This window comes from Patagioenas fasciata, chromosome 2 (genome assembly GCF_037038585.1).
Source record: "Patagioenas fasciata isolate bPatFas1 chromosome 2, bPatFas1.hap1, whole genome shotgun sequence".
Lineage (NCBI taxonomy): Eukaryota > Metazoa > Chordata > Aves > Columbiformes > Columbidae > Patagioenas > Patagioenas fasciata.
The window spans coordinates 38,108,983-38,129,745 of NC_092521.1; the positions used below are offsets into that span (position 1 = coordinate 38,108,983).

Genomic DNA, 20,763 nt, shown 5'->3' on the forward strand with positions numbered 1-20,763 from the left:
TAAAAATGAATACAACTACAGCACATCTGTCAAAAGTAACTTACTATTTAAAGAGGAATCAAAACTCCAGGAGAAAAAAAAAATCTTTGTTTTTTTCAGAATACAGACTTATTTCTCCTGGCAGGCTGGTCAACTGGGTATTGTTCTCATTAAGTCGCATGACTCCCAAAGTGTAAACAAATTATTTGAGACTCTCAAACCAGAAAGAAAAAATTCCTGAGATTTGTACACATACACATTTGTATATTTATTAATGTAACATAGTAAGTATTTAATACAATAAAGATTTCCACTTGAAAGTTCAGGATTGCTGGAAATAACTCATACAAGGCTTCTGTATTAAGGAAAATTCTTGAAAACCGTGGATTTTTTTCAAATATGTTTCTCTTATTTTAAGAAAAAAAAAAATTAAAAGTCTATACCTCACAGTAAGCTACATGCAAATCAACAGGTTATGATAGAAACCCCCCTCAGGAGGAAGGAACACTAAAAATACTTACTCTGAAAACGAAGTCATGAAGATTCCTGTGCTTTGAGAAGCACGTCAATGTAACAGAAATGTTCTCTGTAGCTTCCCTAACCCCAGCTGTACTTTTCAAGGATACAGATGACTCTGATGATAAACCAGGCTGGCTCTGCAGAGCACTTTGTTCATTCCCCAAAAGATCTGCTGCTCGAGGACTTAGTGTCAAGATAACTTACCTTGCTTCGCTTGCTATGCCCCGGGAGACTGAAAGAACTCCTGCTCCCAAGAGATTTCGTAAGAGATGTGTTTTTTAAAAGTCTGTTTAAAGTCAGGTGTTTTTGTCTGTTTCCTTGCAAGAGGACTGTTCCTGACAGTATTTATTTATTTCCAGAAGATTTAGGTCAATATGCTTACTGTATTGATTATACAGGCAGATCCTGATCTCAGTTAGGCTGGAATAAAGCAAATGAAATCACTCCAGATTTAAACCAGCACAATGAAGCTCAGAATACAGCCCTTGTTTTGTTGTATGTGAACTAGTCTTCTTATATTTGCTCAGAGAGATACATTTTGGGGAACGTGAAGGTTCTTCAGTGTTGTCATCATAATTTGTGCGTTGCACACATGCTCTACTCTTTGGCTGCACTATTGTTGCCGTGCCGTTCATACAGACACAGTCACAAACCGTCGTGGAGAAAACCTTTCACAGAAATCAGGAGACGGATTAAGCTTCCACAGCTCCCATTGATTTTAAAGGCTTTTAAAAATCAGCATGCCTGAGGATCAGGCATGTTAACAAGACAGTAGGCAGTGTTCATTTAGAAACGGATAGCTAAAACACTAACCAGTCATGACAAATGCCCTTTTCTTTAGCAGAACCTAAATTTAATGATGAATCTCCCTCCCTCGGAAAAGCATACAAACAAATAAACATGTTTGTATGTTAAAAATGAAACTGAGGTGAGAGGATAAATGATTTGTGTCAAACTTAATGTCAGGAGGAGGAAACCACAGGATCAGAGCAGCAGTCAAACCAGGTATGAACAAAGGTTGTCGTTAAAGAGTAGATTTTGAATATATTGTTACAATGATGAGATTAGACAACAAAACAATGAATTAAACAAGACATGTATGAGAAAGAGGGGCAGAAAAATGACAGAAATGGAGAGAGGAAAAAACTGAGTGGGAATTTTTGTAAGAAAGAGAGTACTGCTGGCAATCTGCCAGGGTGGGATTCAGCTCCATGTTGAGACACCTTAAACTTGGGCTTCTTTTGTAGGTGTTTACATGTGCTCCCCTTGGTGCTCATTGGAGAGCTGTGTCGCGTGGAGCCCAGAGCTAATCACAGTAATGCCTGTCCATTTGAGCATAACTGTCTCCATTCACCATAACGGGAATTGAACTACCTGCCTTATTTGTAGACACCTATGTGTTCATATTTGCACATTAAAACACATCTAAGTGTCCTAATCTCAAATATAATAAGCTATGTTAAAATGGCAGGTAATGATGTGATAGGAGGCAAGCTGAGAGTCTGGAAGTGGAAGTCAGGTAGACATGACATTAACTAAAGGAAAGTGTTGGATGGAGAAGATAGTTGTAACCTTGAAACTGGCTGAAAGCATAGCAGAAATGTGCCTCCTTTTCATCCTCCCTACCCCTACAGGGAATAAACTGGGAGGAAAATCACATGAAGTAGCCTACGGTAAGGGAACTGAAAGTGATATCAAAATGTTAATTTATTGTGGTTTCAATTTACAGATACAGGCATATTCCAGTTTGTACATATATAGACAAGTAAACCCTTAGAAGCATTTGTGCTGCTAGACATTAGGAAAAAAAAAAAAACAAACAAAACCCTCAAATCTAATGTTATTAATAAGGAACAAAAATATAAATATAGTGTGACTTTCAAACTAGTGCTATTCCTGTTTGTTATTTCTAATTTGCAGCAGCGCCTGTGAGAATAAGGGAATGCTACACATTCAGATGTTGATGATAAACAGAGAGGATAGTCCTCAAGGTTCTTCATTAGTGAAGAATACAACACATTTCCAGATAGCACTTTTGCTGAACATGCTAGGCCATCTGCTCTTGAGGCTTTTGGTTTCATTTCAGACACAACTGGCTTCAGCCCATCTCTAGCAGTCAATAAAAAGAAAGTTTCTAAAAAATGAATTACCGTCCCAAAACACAAATCACTTTTTGCAAATGTTGTGATAAAGTTTCTGAGCAATGCAAAGTGGGCTACCATATGTGCAAACCTCTGTAGGCTGGTGAGGAGGGAGACATTCCCATTGTTGCTCTCTGAGGCCATGTATATTTTCATTTTAATATACCAGTATTAAAATCTATATTCATTCTCTTTTTTTTCTGTCACTACTGAAAAAAACTTCTGTTCAGTTTCAATATACAGGTTTTACAATTGCTTTTCTTTTTCAAAGCAGAATGTTAATGTCAATCATTCTAAGAATGCCGTATGCCATGTTGGTTGGAAGGAATTTATGGACATTTGCTAGTGCAGCCACTCACTTGAAACAGGACTATCAACTCAAAATCAGGTCAGGTGTCTTTTTCCAGTCAGCTGCTGAAAATCTAGATGGGTGGGTGAAACCCTGATCATTCTGGGTAACCTCTTCAATTGCAGCATTACTCTCCTGGTGACAAATTGTCTTCTAATGACCAACCTGAGCATCCCAAGCCACAGTCTGAGTTCACTGTTTGCTTTCAAAAAACCAGTATAATGCAGAGGGCCAACAAAGGCTGTAAGTATTGGATAAACCTGATCAACAAAAGTCAGGTAGGATCTAGGGGGACACAGGTTTTGCCTGCACATTAGTACTAAAGGCTGAGTGCCTTCTGCATGCAGCACTTTCTTAATAATTCTGTGTCCACAAGTATTTCCACCCTGCGAGCAATATCAGAAGGGATCGTCAGAGGAAAACAACTACCTGCTTTTGATCCAGTGTAAGTTACTGCTTTTCAAAATACTATACATCAAAAGACAGGCTGATGGAGACAGTGGGGATGTTGGGCTCCAACACCCTGCTTGTCACAGGAAAGACAGCAAGGAACTGCTAGCTCCGTTGCTGCTGAGTATTACCAGCAACTTGTTTTAAAAGGCAGGTTTCCTGCGTGCTTTGGCAGACTAAGCACTCACTGTTTTATAAGCTTACACCAAAAATTTGACATAGGTGATTTAAACTTCCCATACAGTAATCAGTACATAATTAAAAATGGCATTTGTGGTTCCTCAGTGGCCTCCTGACACTGCAAGAGCAGGTGTTTCGTTGACATTTTAAGATTGGGATGGTCTTTGAATTTGAAATTCTCTCCCAATGCAATAACCTGCTGACTGCCATGCTGCAGCATCAAGAGCCTTTCAGAAAGGGATGGGTACAGTGCAGGCTGGGCTTTGGAAAGACAATTGACTTGTTTTGCCTGTCTTGGGTAGTCTGGAATCTAGTACCCCATTTTGTTGAACCTCTACTACCTTTTAGTCAAGTGCTGCCTGGGCTAGGCAGCTGTTCATGGAGGTGTAACATCAGTTAAAGTAGTAGACTGCTCAGTTTAAGCTGAAGAATTGAGGCTCTTGACTCTTTGGATCAAGCTGAATGACCCAATGGTTGAAGCACCTTCTCAGGGCTGACGCAGTTACTTCTGTGCAGCATTTTTTGCTCAGCTGTGTGATAAATCCTTCATTGCTATTGCCCGTGTTGTTGCCATTTTGTGAATATACAGAAGACTTCAGCCTTGACGGCCACTGATCTGGCACCTTTCAAAAGTGCAACGCTTAGGACATGTCAAATGGACCAGACAAAAAGACTATAGGTGGAGTCGAGACACTCAGCCCCCTGGCTGGAGCAGCTCTGTGCAAAGATGTTTGAGCTGGAATATGGCTGCACTTTGGATTCACATGCTCAAAGCTAAACATGAGTACAAACTCTTTCAAGACAAAGGCTAAGGGACAAATGTTTAGCAGGATCAGACATTTCTAAAAATCATCAGGTATTATACCTGAGCAAGATCTATAAATGTGTATGGGGGTGGATATTTATAGGCTAATCATAATAACAATTATGTTCAAAGTTACAATACTAAATATTACAGTAAAATCAGGTGTTTGGGAAAGACTGTACCTCCTCATTGTTTCAAGCAGAAGCAAAACTTCCCTCAGAATTAGAAGGAGACTTATCTGTTAGATAAATCATCCTCCAACCATCTTCTGCAAGGACCTTGTAGCCTGCACTACTGCCTTTGATGACAACTACTGTCTAGAATAAAAGAGTAAGTCACTTGTCATGGCCACTATGATGATACCTGCTTTTCAGAGTTCTGGGTCATATGTCCAGTTGATGTAACCTGGCACAGCTGTATTGGAGACACAAGAACCACACTCATTGATATCAGATCATGAATGACCTGATGGTTGCCTTATTCAATTTGCTGTCATTTAGAGCAGGAATATTAACCATGAAAGGGAAAAGTTATTTTGCAAGCACTTTATACACAATTCCTTATTTTCATATTTGCAGTAACTAACATTAACTGTTGAACAGTGAATGAGTGAGAGATACCAGAGTTATTCACATGTTCTGGGTGTGCTTTAAAAGTCTCTTTTCCAGATCATCCCAGAAGACAAGCAGCTTACTTGAAACTCAACATGTTGCATTGCCAATAAATTACGATGTAAAATACTTTGTTTTACTATCAGTTAAAATGTGTTTTAAAACAAAAGTGAATTGCCACATTTTAATTTTATTTAGCAGTTTTTCACTAATATAAATACCTGAGGTTTCACTTAGAAAAACAGTCGTGGAAAGATGGAGACTACAGTAGTGAAGAAAACTTTCCCTAATATTTGACTTTCTGTAAACTTTTAAGGACAAAATTTTAAGACTGAGGAAAGACGAAAATACTTAGTAATTCCTGCACATATTTTACAGCTTTCAAAATTGTTGAGACAGAAACTTGTAAAGGTATCAATTCTATTTTAATAGGTGATAGAATAATATGCCATCTTCCAGCAAATGAATAATTACATTTTTCTGCTTCATGAAGATTTCTCCTGACTTTGGTAGGAGTTCTACGTGTGAAAGACGTATAGGTTCAAGTTCTTGGTGTTGTTTTTGGAGCTGAAATAGTATCTATTCTAAGTGCAAAACTTCCAGCAGATGTTCCTCACTATCACATTTAACTTCTTAAGTAGTCTCTCAGTTTGAGTTCAATGAGACTGTTCAGGCTTTTAAAGCTAAGTATGTACTTAAGTGACATATTGGGTAAGGGCCAATGTTTTTCTAAAATATAAATAATGAAAAGTACAACTTAAAGTTTTATAGAATTAAATGATTGACAAAGATGCTTAGATAAGTAACCCAATACAAACAGATTCATTGAGTAAACTAATTTTTGTTCTCTAAAGTCCAGACATGGATTTAGAAATACAAATGCAAATAGAAGTAAACTTTGATTGATGATTAAGAAACACAAAATTTCTCAGGAATTTGGTACCACTAATTAAATATTTCTTCTACTTTTTAAATGTTTATTTTAATTTACCTAGGAAAAAATGCATGGAATTCCAGGGACAACTCCAATATAGTATCACAGAAATGTAATTAGCTGTAACATAAATTAATGCAGAATGCAACATAAAATGATTGTGCTATGGTTATCTTTTTAACCAGCCTATGCCATGGAATATAAAAATGTGTCTGAGATGATAGACAATTCTGTAAGGTATCACAAAAAGCAATAAGAAAGACTTGTTTTTCAATTAAATGGGACCTTTTCCAAAATAAGGAAGGAAATACGATAATTTATATGCTGAATATATACAAGTTTGAAATGTACAGGGGCCTGTTAAATACATATATCAGCATTTAGTGCTTGTGAATATAATACAAGAGCATAATGGATGTTGGGATGATGCATTTTTGAAACTGATGCAACTGGTTACTGACCTTCACAGATTCTCCTCCTACAAATGCAGGAGAAGTGATGCTTCTGTCTGGAGTAAGAGGAAGGAAATGAAGCCACAGCCCAAAACATAGCTCATGCAGAAACTGCAACTGGGGAAACTGGGCAGGACGGTACCGTGAAGTGGAAATACCTGTGTGTTTCTGGAAGCAGAAGCCACCTGTGATGTGCAGAAGAGTTGGAAATAACCGCAGGAAGTGGTGAACCTGGCAGAAGAAAAAAGTAATGGCTTGAGGAAGGCTTGCAAATGCAAACAAAGGAAACACCCCATTTTCGTCTGAGCTGGCAATCAGACCTTTGCCCTTCATAGAGAATCTGGGTTGCATCAAAGAAATGTCTGATCCCACCACCAATTTTACCTCCTTGAAGGAAAAAAGTCAAAATGAGATGAATGTTTTTCAAGGTAAACAATTATTTTCCTTATTTTATATACTTCCTTTCTGGTTTAGGAGTTTCTTGATGTGTTCTTATGTGTTTACATTTGCAGTAGCCATTTGTTTGATTGGTGTTTGTGAACACCAAAGGTTCACCTACTTTTGCATGTCCATGTATGATACAACCAGGAGAGTCTGTTGCTCTGGTTAAACCACGGACATCTGCATCTGATAACATACTATTTTAGAACCTCCAGCATTTGCAAAGTATAACTCAAACTATGAAGCAATCATTTGAATTAAAATGTAGACAAATCCACAAACTGAAATACCTTCCCCCACAGGCACTAACACTACACTTTTTTGAAGTTTTTAACCAGGCCTTGAATATTAGGCCAGAAACATGTTTACAGAGAATATTATTAAAACCAAGCACTTTTCAAAGACAAGGCCTTCCAAGTGCAGCCATTTTAAACTTATTTTAGAGAGCCTGTGTTACCAGAGCAGAAGATGCATAACAATAACCAGTGAGCTCTGAATAGATCCAGCTTACAGCTCTGATAGAAGCTGAATGGATTCAAGTCATTCCCTTCTTTCATTATTCACATTCCTTTTCCCTAGTAATCAAGCATTCCTTTGGCTGTGCTAGAGACATAAAGCAGAATAACTCTCAAGTGTTCCTTCCATCACTTCAACGTTATAATCCAGACAAACTCCACCACTTCATTTCAGTTATAGCACGAGCACCCATGCACAAATGAAGCACTGAAAGGTGATTCTGAGTGGCTCTAGATATCCAAGAGGGTAAAAATTTCTCCATCTACTGCTGCCTTCCCTTGATCAGCTACTTACTGTGATGACCCATACACTTGCATTACATGCTGTTTTATTAAAGAGCTTGTGCAGTCAGCAGGTAGGTGACCAAAGTGCTGCGCTGCTTTTACCATCTTGCTTAAAAATGTGTCTATGCTAAGGAACAAATCCTAGTTGTTTTACCTCTTGGAGCCAACTCATATTTCTGCTTATGAATTACAACATATTGTCTCATATTTTGAAAGCTCCGTGCTTGAACTCGTAGGGTTGCATCTACTTTTATATTCCTCTTCCTAGTGGTACATATTAGTGGCATCAGTTCTGCCTATGGAGATGACACCCAGGGAAGTATCATCTCTCCTCTCATACACTGACCACCTCTAGAGGCCAACCTGTGTAGAGGGGAGCTCTGTTGCCTTCTAAAATCATCATAAAGCGGACGTGGTTTCAGTTTCAACTTAGCCTGTGATAAGCCTGGAAGGTAACTGTGGTCATATGCTGGCTGCATACGTATTTCCCACTTCCCTTTTAAAGGATCTGTGCTTTCTCAACTCTTTAGGTAAAAATTAAGATGAAGTAACTTCAAAGGTTTGATTTCAGACCTGCCTGAGCTTAGTCTTTATCCACCCACATACAATCTAATGGAGCAAAAATATCTATTTAGGATAGAGTCCAAAGCACAGAGTCTACTCCACCTCTGTCCAATTCCTTTAATCAAAACACTTCACACAGGTGTGCCCTGTGCAGTGAGGCACGCATTTAGCAACTCCAATAGCTTTACAGGACAACTTCAAGCGTTGACAGATTTGCAGCACAAGATTAAAATCAGCTTGCTGACATAATGATGCACCAGGAGCCTCTGCCCCAGCCTTGCCGTGACATCTCTGGGGCAAGAGCATATACACACCCATGAATGAGCTGAGTGTCACCCATTAGATGACAAAAGATCAATGCAGATTTGGTTTATTTTAATATGGAGAATTGAAAAATGATAGATCAGGAGCCAATTCATGGGCAAATCAAGTGTCTTCACCTGAAGAGTGAGAGCATCGGTCATAGACAGGTAGAAGAGAACAGCTCCAGATTCTAATCTGCTGGTGCACTGCTGTCAAAACCCTACACTTTGAGATTCAAAACACTTCTGTATTAACTTCGCATCAAGAGATTCTTAAGCAGAATAAACAGTAAAGGTAATACACCCAGACACTACTTAAAAAAAAAAAAAAAAAAAAGCAGTGTACAAGTCATCTTGAAGTATATCTGATTTGTTTTTTATAAAGTCAGTCATAAAAAGTGTTGAGCAAACTTGAGTACCTTCGACTTAACTGATTGCACATTAACTCTGAACAACTGGCTGCCAAGCCAACTTTTGGACTCTCCATACACTGTTTGAATTGATTGTGCTAGAATGTTTGCTTTTTTTTTTTCCCCCACAGTTGGGCTTAATTCAAATTACTAAGTACAATAAAATATAAACCCAAATAATTTAAGTAATAACTTAATCATGACGTGATTGATCAGCAAGACCACTAATACAAACCAGTATCAGATGAACAAGCAATGCAGCGAGTTAACAAACCCCCTCAAACCACAAATTTATCACATTTAAAAGCATGGTGTAAGAGATTCGTAGCACCATGGTCCAAAAGCGGCTAATAAGAAAGAAAAGCTGATTGTGCAGGAGCATAGTTAACACTTCAGGAATCACTGTCAGCTCTAGTCTAAGACATCAGGATTTAGAAATCCTGTGTCATGTAATTCAAGTCACATTTCAGGTCTATATGAGCTTTTTCTCCTTGAAACCTCATTTGTTAACTGTGTTTCTTTTCAGTGTGAATGCAAACATACAAGCATGAATTTGGAACTTGTGTGCATCTCCACTTTTTTGACATAAAATGTGATTTAATTGATCCTTACCCTGTATTTTACAGTAATTAACTTCCATGTATGCAGTAACTTACAGAACTGGTCTTCAAAAACTTTTTGTGCACTTTGATCTGTTTAGCACTGCTCCACCTTGTCTGTTCTTGCCAAGACAGCTCACAAGTTGTTCAGTTTATTACAGATTTTATTTCCATTTAGGAGGTCTAGTCTTCTATATATATATATATTTTTTTTATTTTTTTTATTTTTTTTTTAAATGCATCTGTTGTATATATCTGTCCTGTTTTTCAATGGTTAGCAATCCTGACATAAGTGGCTGATCATTTTAGGAAGATTTTATTTTGCTTGTCATCATATTTTCCTATGTGGTGTTTCAGAAATGCCTATGGATTGATTCCCAGTTGCACTGAAGCCGGTATTATTAAAATCCTCGATGGTAAACCTGATTGGATTTTACTGTCTCCATCTCCTACTGTCTAATCATTTGGCTCATATAATATTCTTGTATCACAGTTCATCAATAATACACTTGCTAATAGTTTTAGGATTTTTCCTCTCCAATCTTCAGCCATTCATTCTTTTCACTTCAGTAACTGTGCACTCTTAAGAATTTCTCTTGCACCCTTTCTGTTTGCAAATCAGGATATTTCACTCTCTTTCCTGCGGATTCATCCTTAGAGTGGAGAGGGCTGTGAGAACTGATTTTTTAATGTTCCCATCCTCCTCTCCTCTCCTCTCCTCTCCTCTCCTCTCCTCTCCTCTCCTCTCCTCTCCTCTCCTCTCCTCTCCTCTCCTCTCCTCTCCTCTCCTCTCCTCTCCTCTCCTCTCCTCTCCTCTCCTCTCCTCTCCTTCTCTCTTTTCCTTCCTCATTTCTCTTCCAATCTGTGCTATAGCTATGTTCGCTACTCTAGGGAAATGAAAACTGTCCAGATGTTGTTTATATACATACACCTGCCAGCTAATGAGTTAATACATGATATTTGTTTTTATAGCAGTACAAACACTATTTAGTTGCCCCAAATATTTGTTGCTAGCAAAGACTGCACTATTCCCAAGGCAAATAAAATTGAATTACAGCAATGAAACCTAAAACACACATTTTGAAGGTTACAAAGTCAGCTATAAGAATTTTAGGAAATCCCAGAATTGTAGGCCTTTAATGAAGTTAAGTATGCTGTAGTTCCACTTATTTTTCATTATAACTTCCCCAAATTCTGTCCACATAATCCTGTGCAGGCAATAGGGCATTTTTCAAAATTTTGTGACGTTATTCAGATCATACAGCTGATTAACTTACTATATTGTCAAATCAGACCCAAGGTCTCAAGTTGAGCCTGAATAAAATGAAGGACTACTAGATAATCAGCCTATAAACAGTATCATGACACAAGACCTACCACAGAAAGGGATTGAATATAACTCTCAAGGAGAGTCTTTAGTTAATTTTGCCTGCACAGTTGTTTCTCTTGCAGTCCGATCCTTGCTTCACCAAGTTTCATAAGAAAGAAGGAGGAGCCCTACAGCTTCTTTGTCTGCATAGTCTAAATTTATTTGTAAAGCTCATTCCTAAATTACTTTATTACAGATATGCATATGTAGTAAAATCTTGTCATGAAAAAGACAGAGTGAGAACATGAAAATTCTCTCATGTGACATCATACTAACATTTGTCTGAGCATCATCAGGGCTGAAAACCTTCATGCTGTAGCACAGGTCCCTTTCATTTCACTCCCAGAATAGGATGCCACATTTCCCCATAGTCTGCATCTCAGAGAATCACTCCCTCTCCTTGCACAAGCTACATGGCTTTGACATGAGTTGAATCAACGGCTTATCTGGTGGAATGCTATTCCTCCTTCTCCTTTGGTGAGTGAGATTTCTGCCAGATTAGGAAGTAAACAGTTCTCACTGTGACAACATGATTGCTAGACAAAACAAAAGGGAAATTACAATATTGCATGACTTGTGGCACAAATGGCTGTAAGGAGAAACGTGACCATGTCTTTTGAGGCTTGTTGCAGTTGTACCATCTTAAACAATATGAAACTGCATCCAGGAAGACGTAGCCTCTTCTGTTGGTCCCTTCTTCTTTTGATTCTCTTGCCCATCCCTTTTATGCTTCCCCAGTGACAATTTTTGATGCAAATCCCTTTCTTGTTTCCTTCTAAGACCCAGACTGCAAACTGCAGGAACTATGTCAGCAGTTTTAACCTTAGTCCTCTTGGCTTCTCCTCTCCCATACTGACATTCCTACTCATTTCCAGTTCCACCTCTCTTCCTGGATTTCCCCTTTGAGTCATATCACAATTCCACACCTTAATCTTTTCACAGAGACAGCGCCAGTTCTCTCACACTCATCCTCAAAACCTTTCATATTCTCACTCTCCTCTTCTTCTCTCCTTTCCTTTCGTTCCCAGATTGAACCTTGCTCCTTCATCCTCAGTTTCCACACATCTGTTCCTAATCCTCTTTTCTATTTCCTTCTCTTACTCCCATTCATAACCTCTTTGCCTATTCAGTTCTCCATCTCTACCAGCCAACCTCACCACCCCTGCCCCTGTAGACCTCTCAGCCTCTTTTTTTTCCCTGACACAACGCAAGTCCATGTGTTGATGCATGTAACAGGTATGTGTTTGGCGTGTCAGTTAACATGATAGTGGGAAGTGGGGCTACTACATTTGAAGTGCAGGGGCAGAAGAGTGGCACTTCTTGCTCCTCTCAGCGTGGGGTCTTGTTCAGAGCTCAGGCCAATTGGCCGTATTGACACAGGAGGTCATGGGAGAGAGGTTGCAAGGCTGCATTACAAAAGCATTAAAAGAAAAACTGATCCGTTCACAAAAGAGAAAACACAAAGAGAGAATAAAATGCGTTGATCTTAAATCTAGTGAGTGATATTTGAGAGGTCTGTAGCCTTTTCATCCTACACTTAAATCACTGCACTTTCCTTCACTTGTATTCCAGCAGCAAGGGAGACAGAGAACAATGAACAAAAAGGCTTTTAGTTTCGTTGCCCTGAATTCAGCCTGATCTCTATTAGCTCAGAGCTTCACTTTCAGAGAAAACAGCTGCTGAACTAAGAGCTGGAAGCAGACCCAGTTCCAGTAGCATCTTCAGGGAATTAAGCTCCAAAGGTCCAGTGGGTCACTAGAGTATACAAAACCTTTCTTCTTGTGGAGCTGATAACCTAAATAAATTCAGACATATTATCTTTGACACAGAGGTTAATTTGTTGACCCTGTTTCAAAGTCTGATGCCACTGCCATTTCTCAAAACCACTAAAAATGTTAGCATGGGTATTTTTCCTTAGCATTGTTCACAAAAATACATAGACTGTTTTGGTTGGAATACTTCACGCGCATTTAAACTGAAGGCAAGAATGGACTTGCAGTATTGCAACTGCAATGGTTACAGCAGAGCAAAGCTATAAGCTGTTGAAAATAGCCTTAGAATGAGTAGTGCTGGGCAAGCAGAAAAATAAGCCTTATTCCTGCCACTGCTTATAACACATATCTCACTGGTGTTTCAGTAATAGAGAATCTGCGCTTGTCTAAGCCTAGGAGTTTAAATTCTCGTGCACACTAAAGCTACCCCGTAGAACAGGCATTTGTCCATGTGCTGCATATAGCAAAATCACACTCTGATGTGTAACATACAGTACAGATTGCAGTATATACTGTTCGAAGTTTATTTTGAGTCTTCTGCATTTTCATAAGACAAAAAAATATGATCTATATCATCTTACAACATTGGCAGTATGAAACATACACACAGTATGCATTTTGAACTGTAGCATATGTACAGAATGTTCACAATTTAAACAGGAGAAATGTAACCGAGCATCTATCTATCTATCTATCTAGGCGTACTACCATGCTATTAAGAACCTCTCTAAAATCGTTGGTGTCTTCCAACTGAAAAGTCCTCAAAGCTTAGCTTATGAATTCTCCATCCCTCCCCCTGCTCCAGCATATACCTGCAAATGCCTTCACCTCTCTCCACCCTGCAGCTGTTTCTATCAGCTTTCTAAGCACAGGGACTGTGCTTGAAAAGTTCACCAAGGAGACAATAACACTGTCAGGGAAAAACAGCAATTACACCCCACCAGTACGAATAACAACTGGACGCAGCTGTATCCAGACAGAGAGTAGCATTACCCTTTTTCCAAATATAACAGCATTTGCATTCTTCCTTCTCACTTATGTGTGTGCTGCAGTGAGAGCTTCATGAAGATCAGCTTAAAACTGAAAACCCCTCCAATTCTTAGAAGTGATTTTCCAACACGAGACCATATCACTATTAGATGAGGCTTGCACCTCCAGAAAATTAAATAAATTTACTCTTTTCTGCTACAGCTATGTTAAAAGGGACTTTACACCCTGACCTTCTTTCCCTAGTTAGCTGAGATGCCAGTATGTACAGACACATCTCTGGGGCGTTTTAAAAAGATGGACCCAATTTCAAAGCAAATCTGGTCCATCTTTTTGAAACACCTTGTATTATAACTTGTGTTTTGTACGTTATGTGCAAATACCACCCAGCTGGATCTGCACCAAGATAGTTCATACTATATATAAGACACCAAACTTCAAAAGGTTTGGGCTGTTAACTCTTTGAGGTTCCTTTACTAGCTGAGGAGAAATTAATTCATCCTCTTGGGCTTTTTAAATGATTGACACAGAAGAGTACAAAGCACTCCTAGGGTACTTAGGACCTTTCAGGCTGTGTTCACTGTATTCTAAAATAACACAGGTTTGCTCACGTTCTGGTGTTTTTTGGTGTGTGGTGGTGTGATTTTTCATTTGCAACTGATCCAAAACAGTAACTTCACAGTACAAACAGTGCAAACTAAAAAAAAAAAAAAAAAAGTATTGTTGTAACCCTCTTCATGCTTCATGCCCTCTGCCAGAACTACAGTGATCTTCTCAACGTTTTGATAGTTCAAATTGGGATAAGGGATTACTCTATTTGCCACAGCTATTTAACTGTATGTGAACACTTTTCATTATACTGAAGTGAAACACTCAATTTTCACAGCAGAGGTCACTTGTAAAATGAGTAATATTTTACACTGTGTAATGCCTTACAGTTCTAAATTACTATTTTTCCAGGAATTAACAGGATTGGTAGCTAAGAAACCCCTTGGGATTCCCAAGCTGGGGATTTCAAATATAGTTCCCTGCAAAAAGCCCTATAGAACTACGGGTGAAACATTGGTTTCTCTTATGGTTTCCCTCACTGTGCTGTATTGCACAATAAGGGTGTCTGATTTTTTTATCTCTAGGGGCACAGCTTATGGTTTTAAGCAGTACCGAGCAGATTCTGAGACACTTTGGTGTGAGACACATGAATTAGATGTTATCTGATTAATACAATGGCATTTTTGAGTATTTCACTGAAATTAACAGGAATGTCTGAGGAAGAAGACACACAGTGCTGCCAATTGCAAACCCTCAGATGTGAGTCAGGCCTCTAAAAATGATGAGATCTGCTGAAGTCAGGACGGCCTTTTAGCTAACTGGCCTTTTGATCTGCTAAGATACATTTGGGTGTCTACAATTCAGAGGAAACTTACAACAGGGCAATTCAGAAAACCGAGTGTTGTATGACATGTATGTTGTGTCCAGTTTTGGACCCCTCAGTTCAAGAAGGACAGGGAACTGCTGGAGAGAGTCCAGCGCAGGGCAACAAAGATGATTAAGGGAGTGGAGCATCTCCTTTGTGAGGAAAGGCTGGGGGAGCTGGGTCTCTTTAGCTTGGAGGAGACTGAGCGGTGACCTCACTAATGTTTATAAATATATAAAGGGTGAGCATCATGAGGATGGAGTCAGGCTCTTCTCGGTGACAATCAATGGTAAGACAAGGGGTAATGGGTTCAAACTGGAACACAAAAGGTTCCACTTAAATTTGAGAAGAAACTTCTTCACAGTGAGGGTGACAGAACACTGGAACAGGCTGCCCAGAGGGGTTGTGGAGTCTCCTCTGGAGACATTAAAAACCTGCCTGTACACATTCCTGTGTAGCCTCATCTAAGCATTCCTGTTCCGGCAAGGGGAATTGAACTAGATGATCCTTTGAGGTCCCTTCCAATCCCTAACATTCTGTTATTCTGTGTGACTTGTTTCCAAGATGAAACGAATGTATAAACCACCAAATACAGTGAAAAACTATTTCATAATACCACGTGCAGCCGAGAATGAGTAAGGTACGTGAAATTCTGTCTAGCAGCATTCAACCAAATCACAATTCCAGTACCTACAGCACCTTACTCAATGTGAATTTGCATTAAATGGCATCTGACATCACAGCAATGTTTCTCATTGCACCTTGTACCAAATGGCAGCAGAGTTATGAGGTACTGCTGTTGGCCTGCTATTTTGTTAGCCCCCTGCCCAGCCACAGAGTACCAAACTCCCTGGACCTCGGCCCCACTCTGCCCCATCCTGCTTCGTCAAGCTGGGGATATCTCTCTTGCCTCTGTTTTTGGTTTCTCACCTGGTCCTCTCTGTAACACATCAGAAGGGCTGGCACGGTGGGACTGGGAAGAGTGGAAGTGCTACCTTGGGGACTGGACCTGTTTTTTTCTCACGCAGCATAGCACCAAGAGCCAACTTCCACTGCTCACGTCTAGTTTATCCTACTGCAGGTGAAGTTTTATGAAGCTGAAGGGTGTTGTCTTGCTTTTTAAGCAGGGGACACAATCAGGTGTACCAAAACAAGCGGAGATGAAAGGGCTGCTAGAGCCGCTACCTGCTCAAGCTTGGCACCTCTTTGCACTGGGGACATGCCATCTCTGCTCGGGCGGCCAACTCTGTGGGAGCACCGAGCGGGGTGCGGGGAGGGCTGAAGAAGATCGGCGGCCCCGGGCCGTTTACCGGCGCAGTGGGATGCCCCTGGACCCCCTGCCCCAGTGTCCGCCCTGGGAACTCTCCGCCGCATCCCAGCCGTGCCCCGCACACCGAAGGCCGGGGCTTCCCCTTCGCCGCCGGGAAGCCGCGGGGGCGGGCGGGCGCGACCCTCCCCGCGTCTGTCGCTCCTCGGGGAGGAGCCGGCCGGGTCGCACCGGGCCCGCTCGCCAAGTCGGGCTCCGAGCAGCCAAACCCAGCCCCCTGGGCTCGGGGTGGGCGGGGAGGGCCGGCGGGCCGGGCGCCTCTCCGGCAGGGAGCCGGGGGACGGGCGAAACTTTCCTCCCGGGTGGCGGCGAGGCACCAGCGGCCACCGAGGCGAGCTCTGCCGACATGGGCCCCGACGCGCTGCAGCTGCGCACCTACGGCGGGGCGGCCGCCGCCGCGCTGCTGCTCTGTGCCGTTTGCGTGCTCTGCAGGAGGAAAAGGTACCAGGGCGGCGGGGCGAGGGGCCGCCGCCGCATTCCTGCACGGCCGCGGCGGGGGAGCGGGGCTGCGAGGCGGGAGTCGCGCCGCCGAGCCGTGCATTGGGCCGCGCGTCCCTCCGCCCGCCCCTCCGCGCCGGGAAGCCCTATCAGCGGCCGCCGCCGCCGCCACCGCCCCGCCGGGCCGGGGGCGGTGGGTCTCAGGGGGATGGCGGCCGGCGGCCCCCCGCTGCGGATAGGGCGAGCGCGGGGGCCGCGGGGCGCCGGGCGGCTGCCGCTCGGCGGGGCTCCGGCGACGCGACGCTCCGCTGCGGCGCCACGGCCGGAGGCGAGGAAGGGCCGGGGTGGTGCGGGGCTGCGAGGCTGCGGACGGTGGCTCCGCTCCTGAGTGAGGTGTGGGGGCCGCCGCTCGCACGTGGGTACTCGGCGCGGCCGGAGCGCCCGGGAAGCGGGTCTCGCCTTTCGTGGGTGCGTGGGAGTCCGTGCTCCAAAACAAGGGGTGCACGAAGCACATAGCCTGGCTCCTGCCAGTGACCCTTACGTTGGCTATAAACCAGAGTGTTACTTGGGCGCCCTATGTAGCACGTATGAAGGTGCGGGACTTGACAGCGTTCCCGCGGAGTCCAGAGTGCACTGACCGTATCTACCGAGGCAAAGGTGACATACTCTTGCTGGGTTGCAACAGACTCTTCGCTGCCACTTTTCTCTGTGATGAGTAGCTGACAGGAGCATTAGCAAAGCCACTAGAACTTGTGTTGTGGACGTTTCGGTGACTTTCGTTAGTGCCCCTCAGAGTGTTGCCTTTAATTCCTTTCAACTGTACGATTTAAAGCTTCACAGAAGGCGCACACATACTTTGGGACACATGAAGTTGCATTTTTTTGAGGGAAAGGAGTACTGTTTGGAACCATTCTTTATATTTTTGGACAACAGCTGTTTGTTTATATGTGAACCTTTTCCTGGGTATTTTTCACTTTTGTTGCCAATGCTTGAGGCTCCTCAGTGTCTGTTTGACAGCTGATGAATAAACGTGTGTAAAAGACTTGGTGAAGGAGGAGTGAAGAAGGGGAGGGATCCATATTCACTGTATTATTTGGTTATTTTTTTTCCAATCACATAATAAAACACATAGCAAATATTAAATTTAATTCTGAATAGTAAACAGTTACTTTTCTTAATCATTAAAAGTTACTTTTGGAAGGTTTAGACAAACAAAGGCGAAAAAAGAAATTCTAGTACTAGCCTCTAAAAAAGGGTCAGAAAGTCAGTCTGGCAGTTTTTAGGCAAATAACCCTAATTTTGAGACCATGTATAGAGTGAATGAATCAACAGAGAAAAACAGGGAAAATTCTTGGTTTGATCCCAGAAGACATCTGGTCACTGACTGTAAACAGAGATGGATTATTTCCATGATATCTGTCTTGGAACCATTGTTAATGTGATTCCAGTTAGAGAGTCCAATCCATCCCTGAAGTGGGAGACATCTATTCCAAGGTTCAGCTGAGGTCATCTCATAAGACAAACTGCTTGACAGAGTAGCTTAGGATGCAGCTTGTATGTTTCAGCTCATTTTACCAAGTGGATTGCTGCTGCCGGTCTGGTCACTCTCCTTCATCCTCCCTGTTGCTTATCTGGCCCCCTGTGAGCTGCTTCTGGGAGTTAAACCAGCAGAAGAGTATATACTTTTTTTAATAGTTTTGGTTTCCTGGAAGGAGTTTAGCTTCCTAAAGGAGGTCAGCACAGAAAACAACAGGGGAGCAGTAAGGACATAGGCCAAATGGCATTGTGTGTAATTTTAAGGCTAGAAAGTCTTCTACTGGCTCAGCCATATTTTAAGATTGTGCCTGTCACTTGTAGAAATTCTAGTAGAATTGTAATAGGCTGAAGTTTTGTTAAAAATGGAAACAGGCAAAACTCTTGCTATTAAGTTTTCAACCAGATGTGAGTGGTAGGCAAAAAAGGATTAAAGAACCCACTCTGAGTTATTTTCATAACCCTCGTGGCTGTAGAGTTTTTAAAGTCAGCTCTTTAGAGTCTATAGCAAAATTGTTTGAACATTTCTGCCAAGACAGAATAGTATTATACAGGAGGCCTCAACAAGAAGGCATACTCTCTTGCCATAAAAAGCAAACTGCTGTTCAATTAATAAACTACGTCTTTAAATCCTGTGTTGTTTCTCAAGCAAGTGTACAAAGCACCGGAGTGCAAGCAGCTGGGGACAAAAAGTGGAAAAATCCATCAACCTCGGTGTAGTACAGCCCTAAGCATAAGGTGCCGGTGTAGATGTGCTATCCTGCACCAGTGAAACGTGCAACTATTCCTTACTTTTTTAGCATAAAATAAATTGTGCATGGTCTTGAGAGATGCCAAGCAGTAGCCTGGCTGCCTTCAGCAGCCATTTCTGATCTGCAGAAGAAAAACCATGCTAAGGGTGCAGTGGATTAAAAAATCGGGATAAAGCTTAAGATCCTCAGATTTGGTCCAAGTTTGTGATCTCCACTTGCTTGTTTATCCATCCGTGTGTGTCCTCCACATGTCAGTTTCCTTCTTCCACTTTCTTCTGTTTGAACCTAACAAACCCAGGAGCAGGTGGGGCTACCCCTCCCACTCAGGAACCATTTGGGAATGTGTTGACCTATGGACTGTTGGCAAATTACTGTGTGAATACATGCCAAAGTCAAGGTTGTACTCCTGATCATGGCCCATACCCATTTGGACAGAAACACAAATAATTTGGGTTTTGTAGAGCTTGCCTACACTAGAAAAAAGTGTTGCTGCTTCACCTATGCACATGTTTTTATAGGAATTTATGTGCTGCCCTAATGTTGGTATACTTGTACCAGTGTGCAAACTCTGTATAAGGGGCTCTTTGTTGTGTTTAAGATACCAAGATAAACTTTACCAGAATAATCAAATTTAACATCTTAACCACAACTATGCATGGATTCCATCTAGGGTAGCAACAGTAGTCAAATGTGTGTACATATAAATGAAGAGTTTAAGTAAGTAAATAATACACCATCAAGTGCTAATTTGTTCTTCTGAGTTTGGCAGGTTTGTTTTGCCAGATGATGCCTCTGTCCTGCTTGACTGAGGCGAGGCACAAACCACCAGTGTGACTCTGAGAGTTATGTGTCTGGGAGCGTAACGAGGGTTTGTATGTCCCAGAGAAGAAAACTCTCCAAATCCATCCCAGATGTTCCTTAAGCAGATGTTGCAGGGTTTTGCCTTTCTTGGTGCGAGGTGCTTCTACTTCCTTTCCTGTCAGGCTGAGTGCTCATTACTGGAGAAAAGATTTTGTCAGAAGAGGTGTTCTATTGACTTAATTTGCCTTTTTCTGTAGTGCAGTTGGTGTAATCTAGTGTTACAAGGTTTCAGAGTGAGTTCAGTAAAGGTTTTCTTATTAAAGTATTCACATTACTCTTTGGAGACAGCGAAGAAAGGAAGAGGAATTTCCTTTTGTATAAATGTTTATCATTTGAGTGCTGGTGGCAGTAATAACACAAAGGAAACTAATTGGAGTCTTTGCCAGGTTTTGTATCACAGATGGTGAAGAAACAGAAGTAGAACAAAAGTTTCTTTAATCACAGAAAATTTTATTTTGAGTTAAACTTCAGTGTCAAGTGAGGCTTGTTGCCTTCTGCATGCTACAGAAAGATCTGCCTCTTACTGGTTAATGAAGAGAAGCCTATCTGGGCTGTTTGCTGGGGAATGTATTTTCTCCAGAGAGAAAATTTCTCCTTTGTGCCTCCACATGAAAGTATTTCTGCTATGGCAAAACCTGATGACTTCCTAAACTGGAAATTGTACATATTATTCTCTTTCGTTTTCATAAAGTGACTAATTCTGCCCCAGCTTTATGGTTTTTATTTCTGATTTCAAACTGTTTTTCCACAAGTTGTGCACAGGTGAGACAACAG

General features: G+C 41.5%; 1 protein-coding gene across 1 annotated transcript in view; it reads left to right on the forward strand.

Moving 5' to 3' along the window:
- Positions 1–16,400: 16,400 nt before the first annotated feature.
- Positions 16,401–20,763, forward strand: part of CYP7B1 (cytochrome P450 family 7 subfamily B member 1) — a 126,053-nt gene continuing 121,690 nt past the window's right edge. Inside the window, exon 1 of the mRNA XM_065831397.2 lies at positions 16,401–16,846. Coding sequence (XP_065687469.1) covers positions 16,401–16,846 — 446 coding nt within the window. The remainder of the gene's footprint in view (positions 16,847–20,763) is intronic.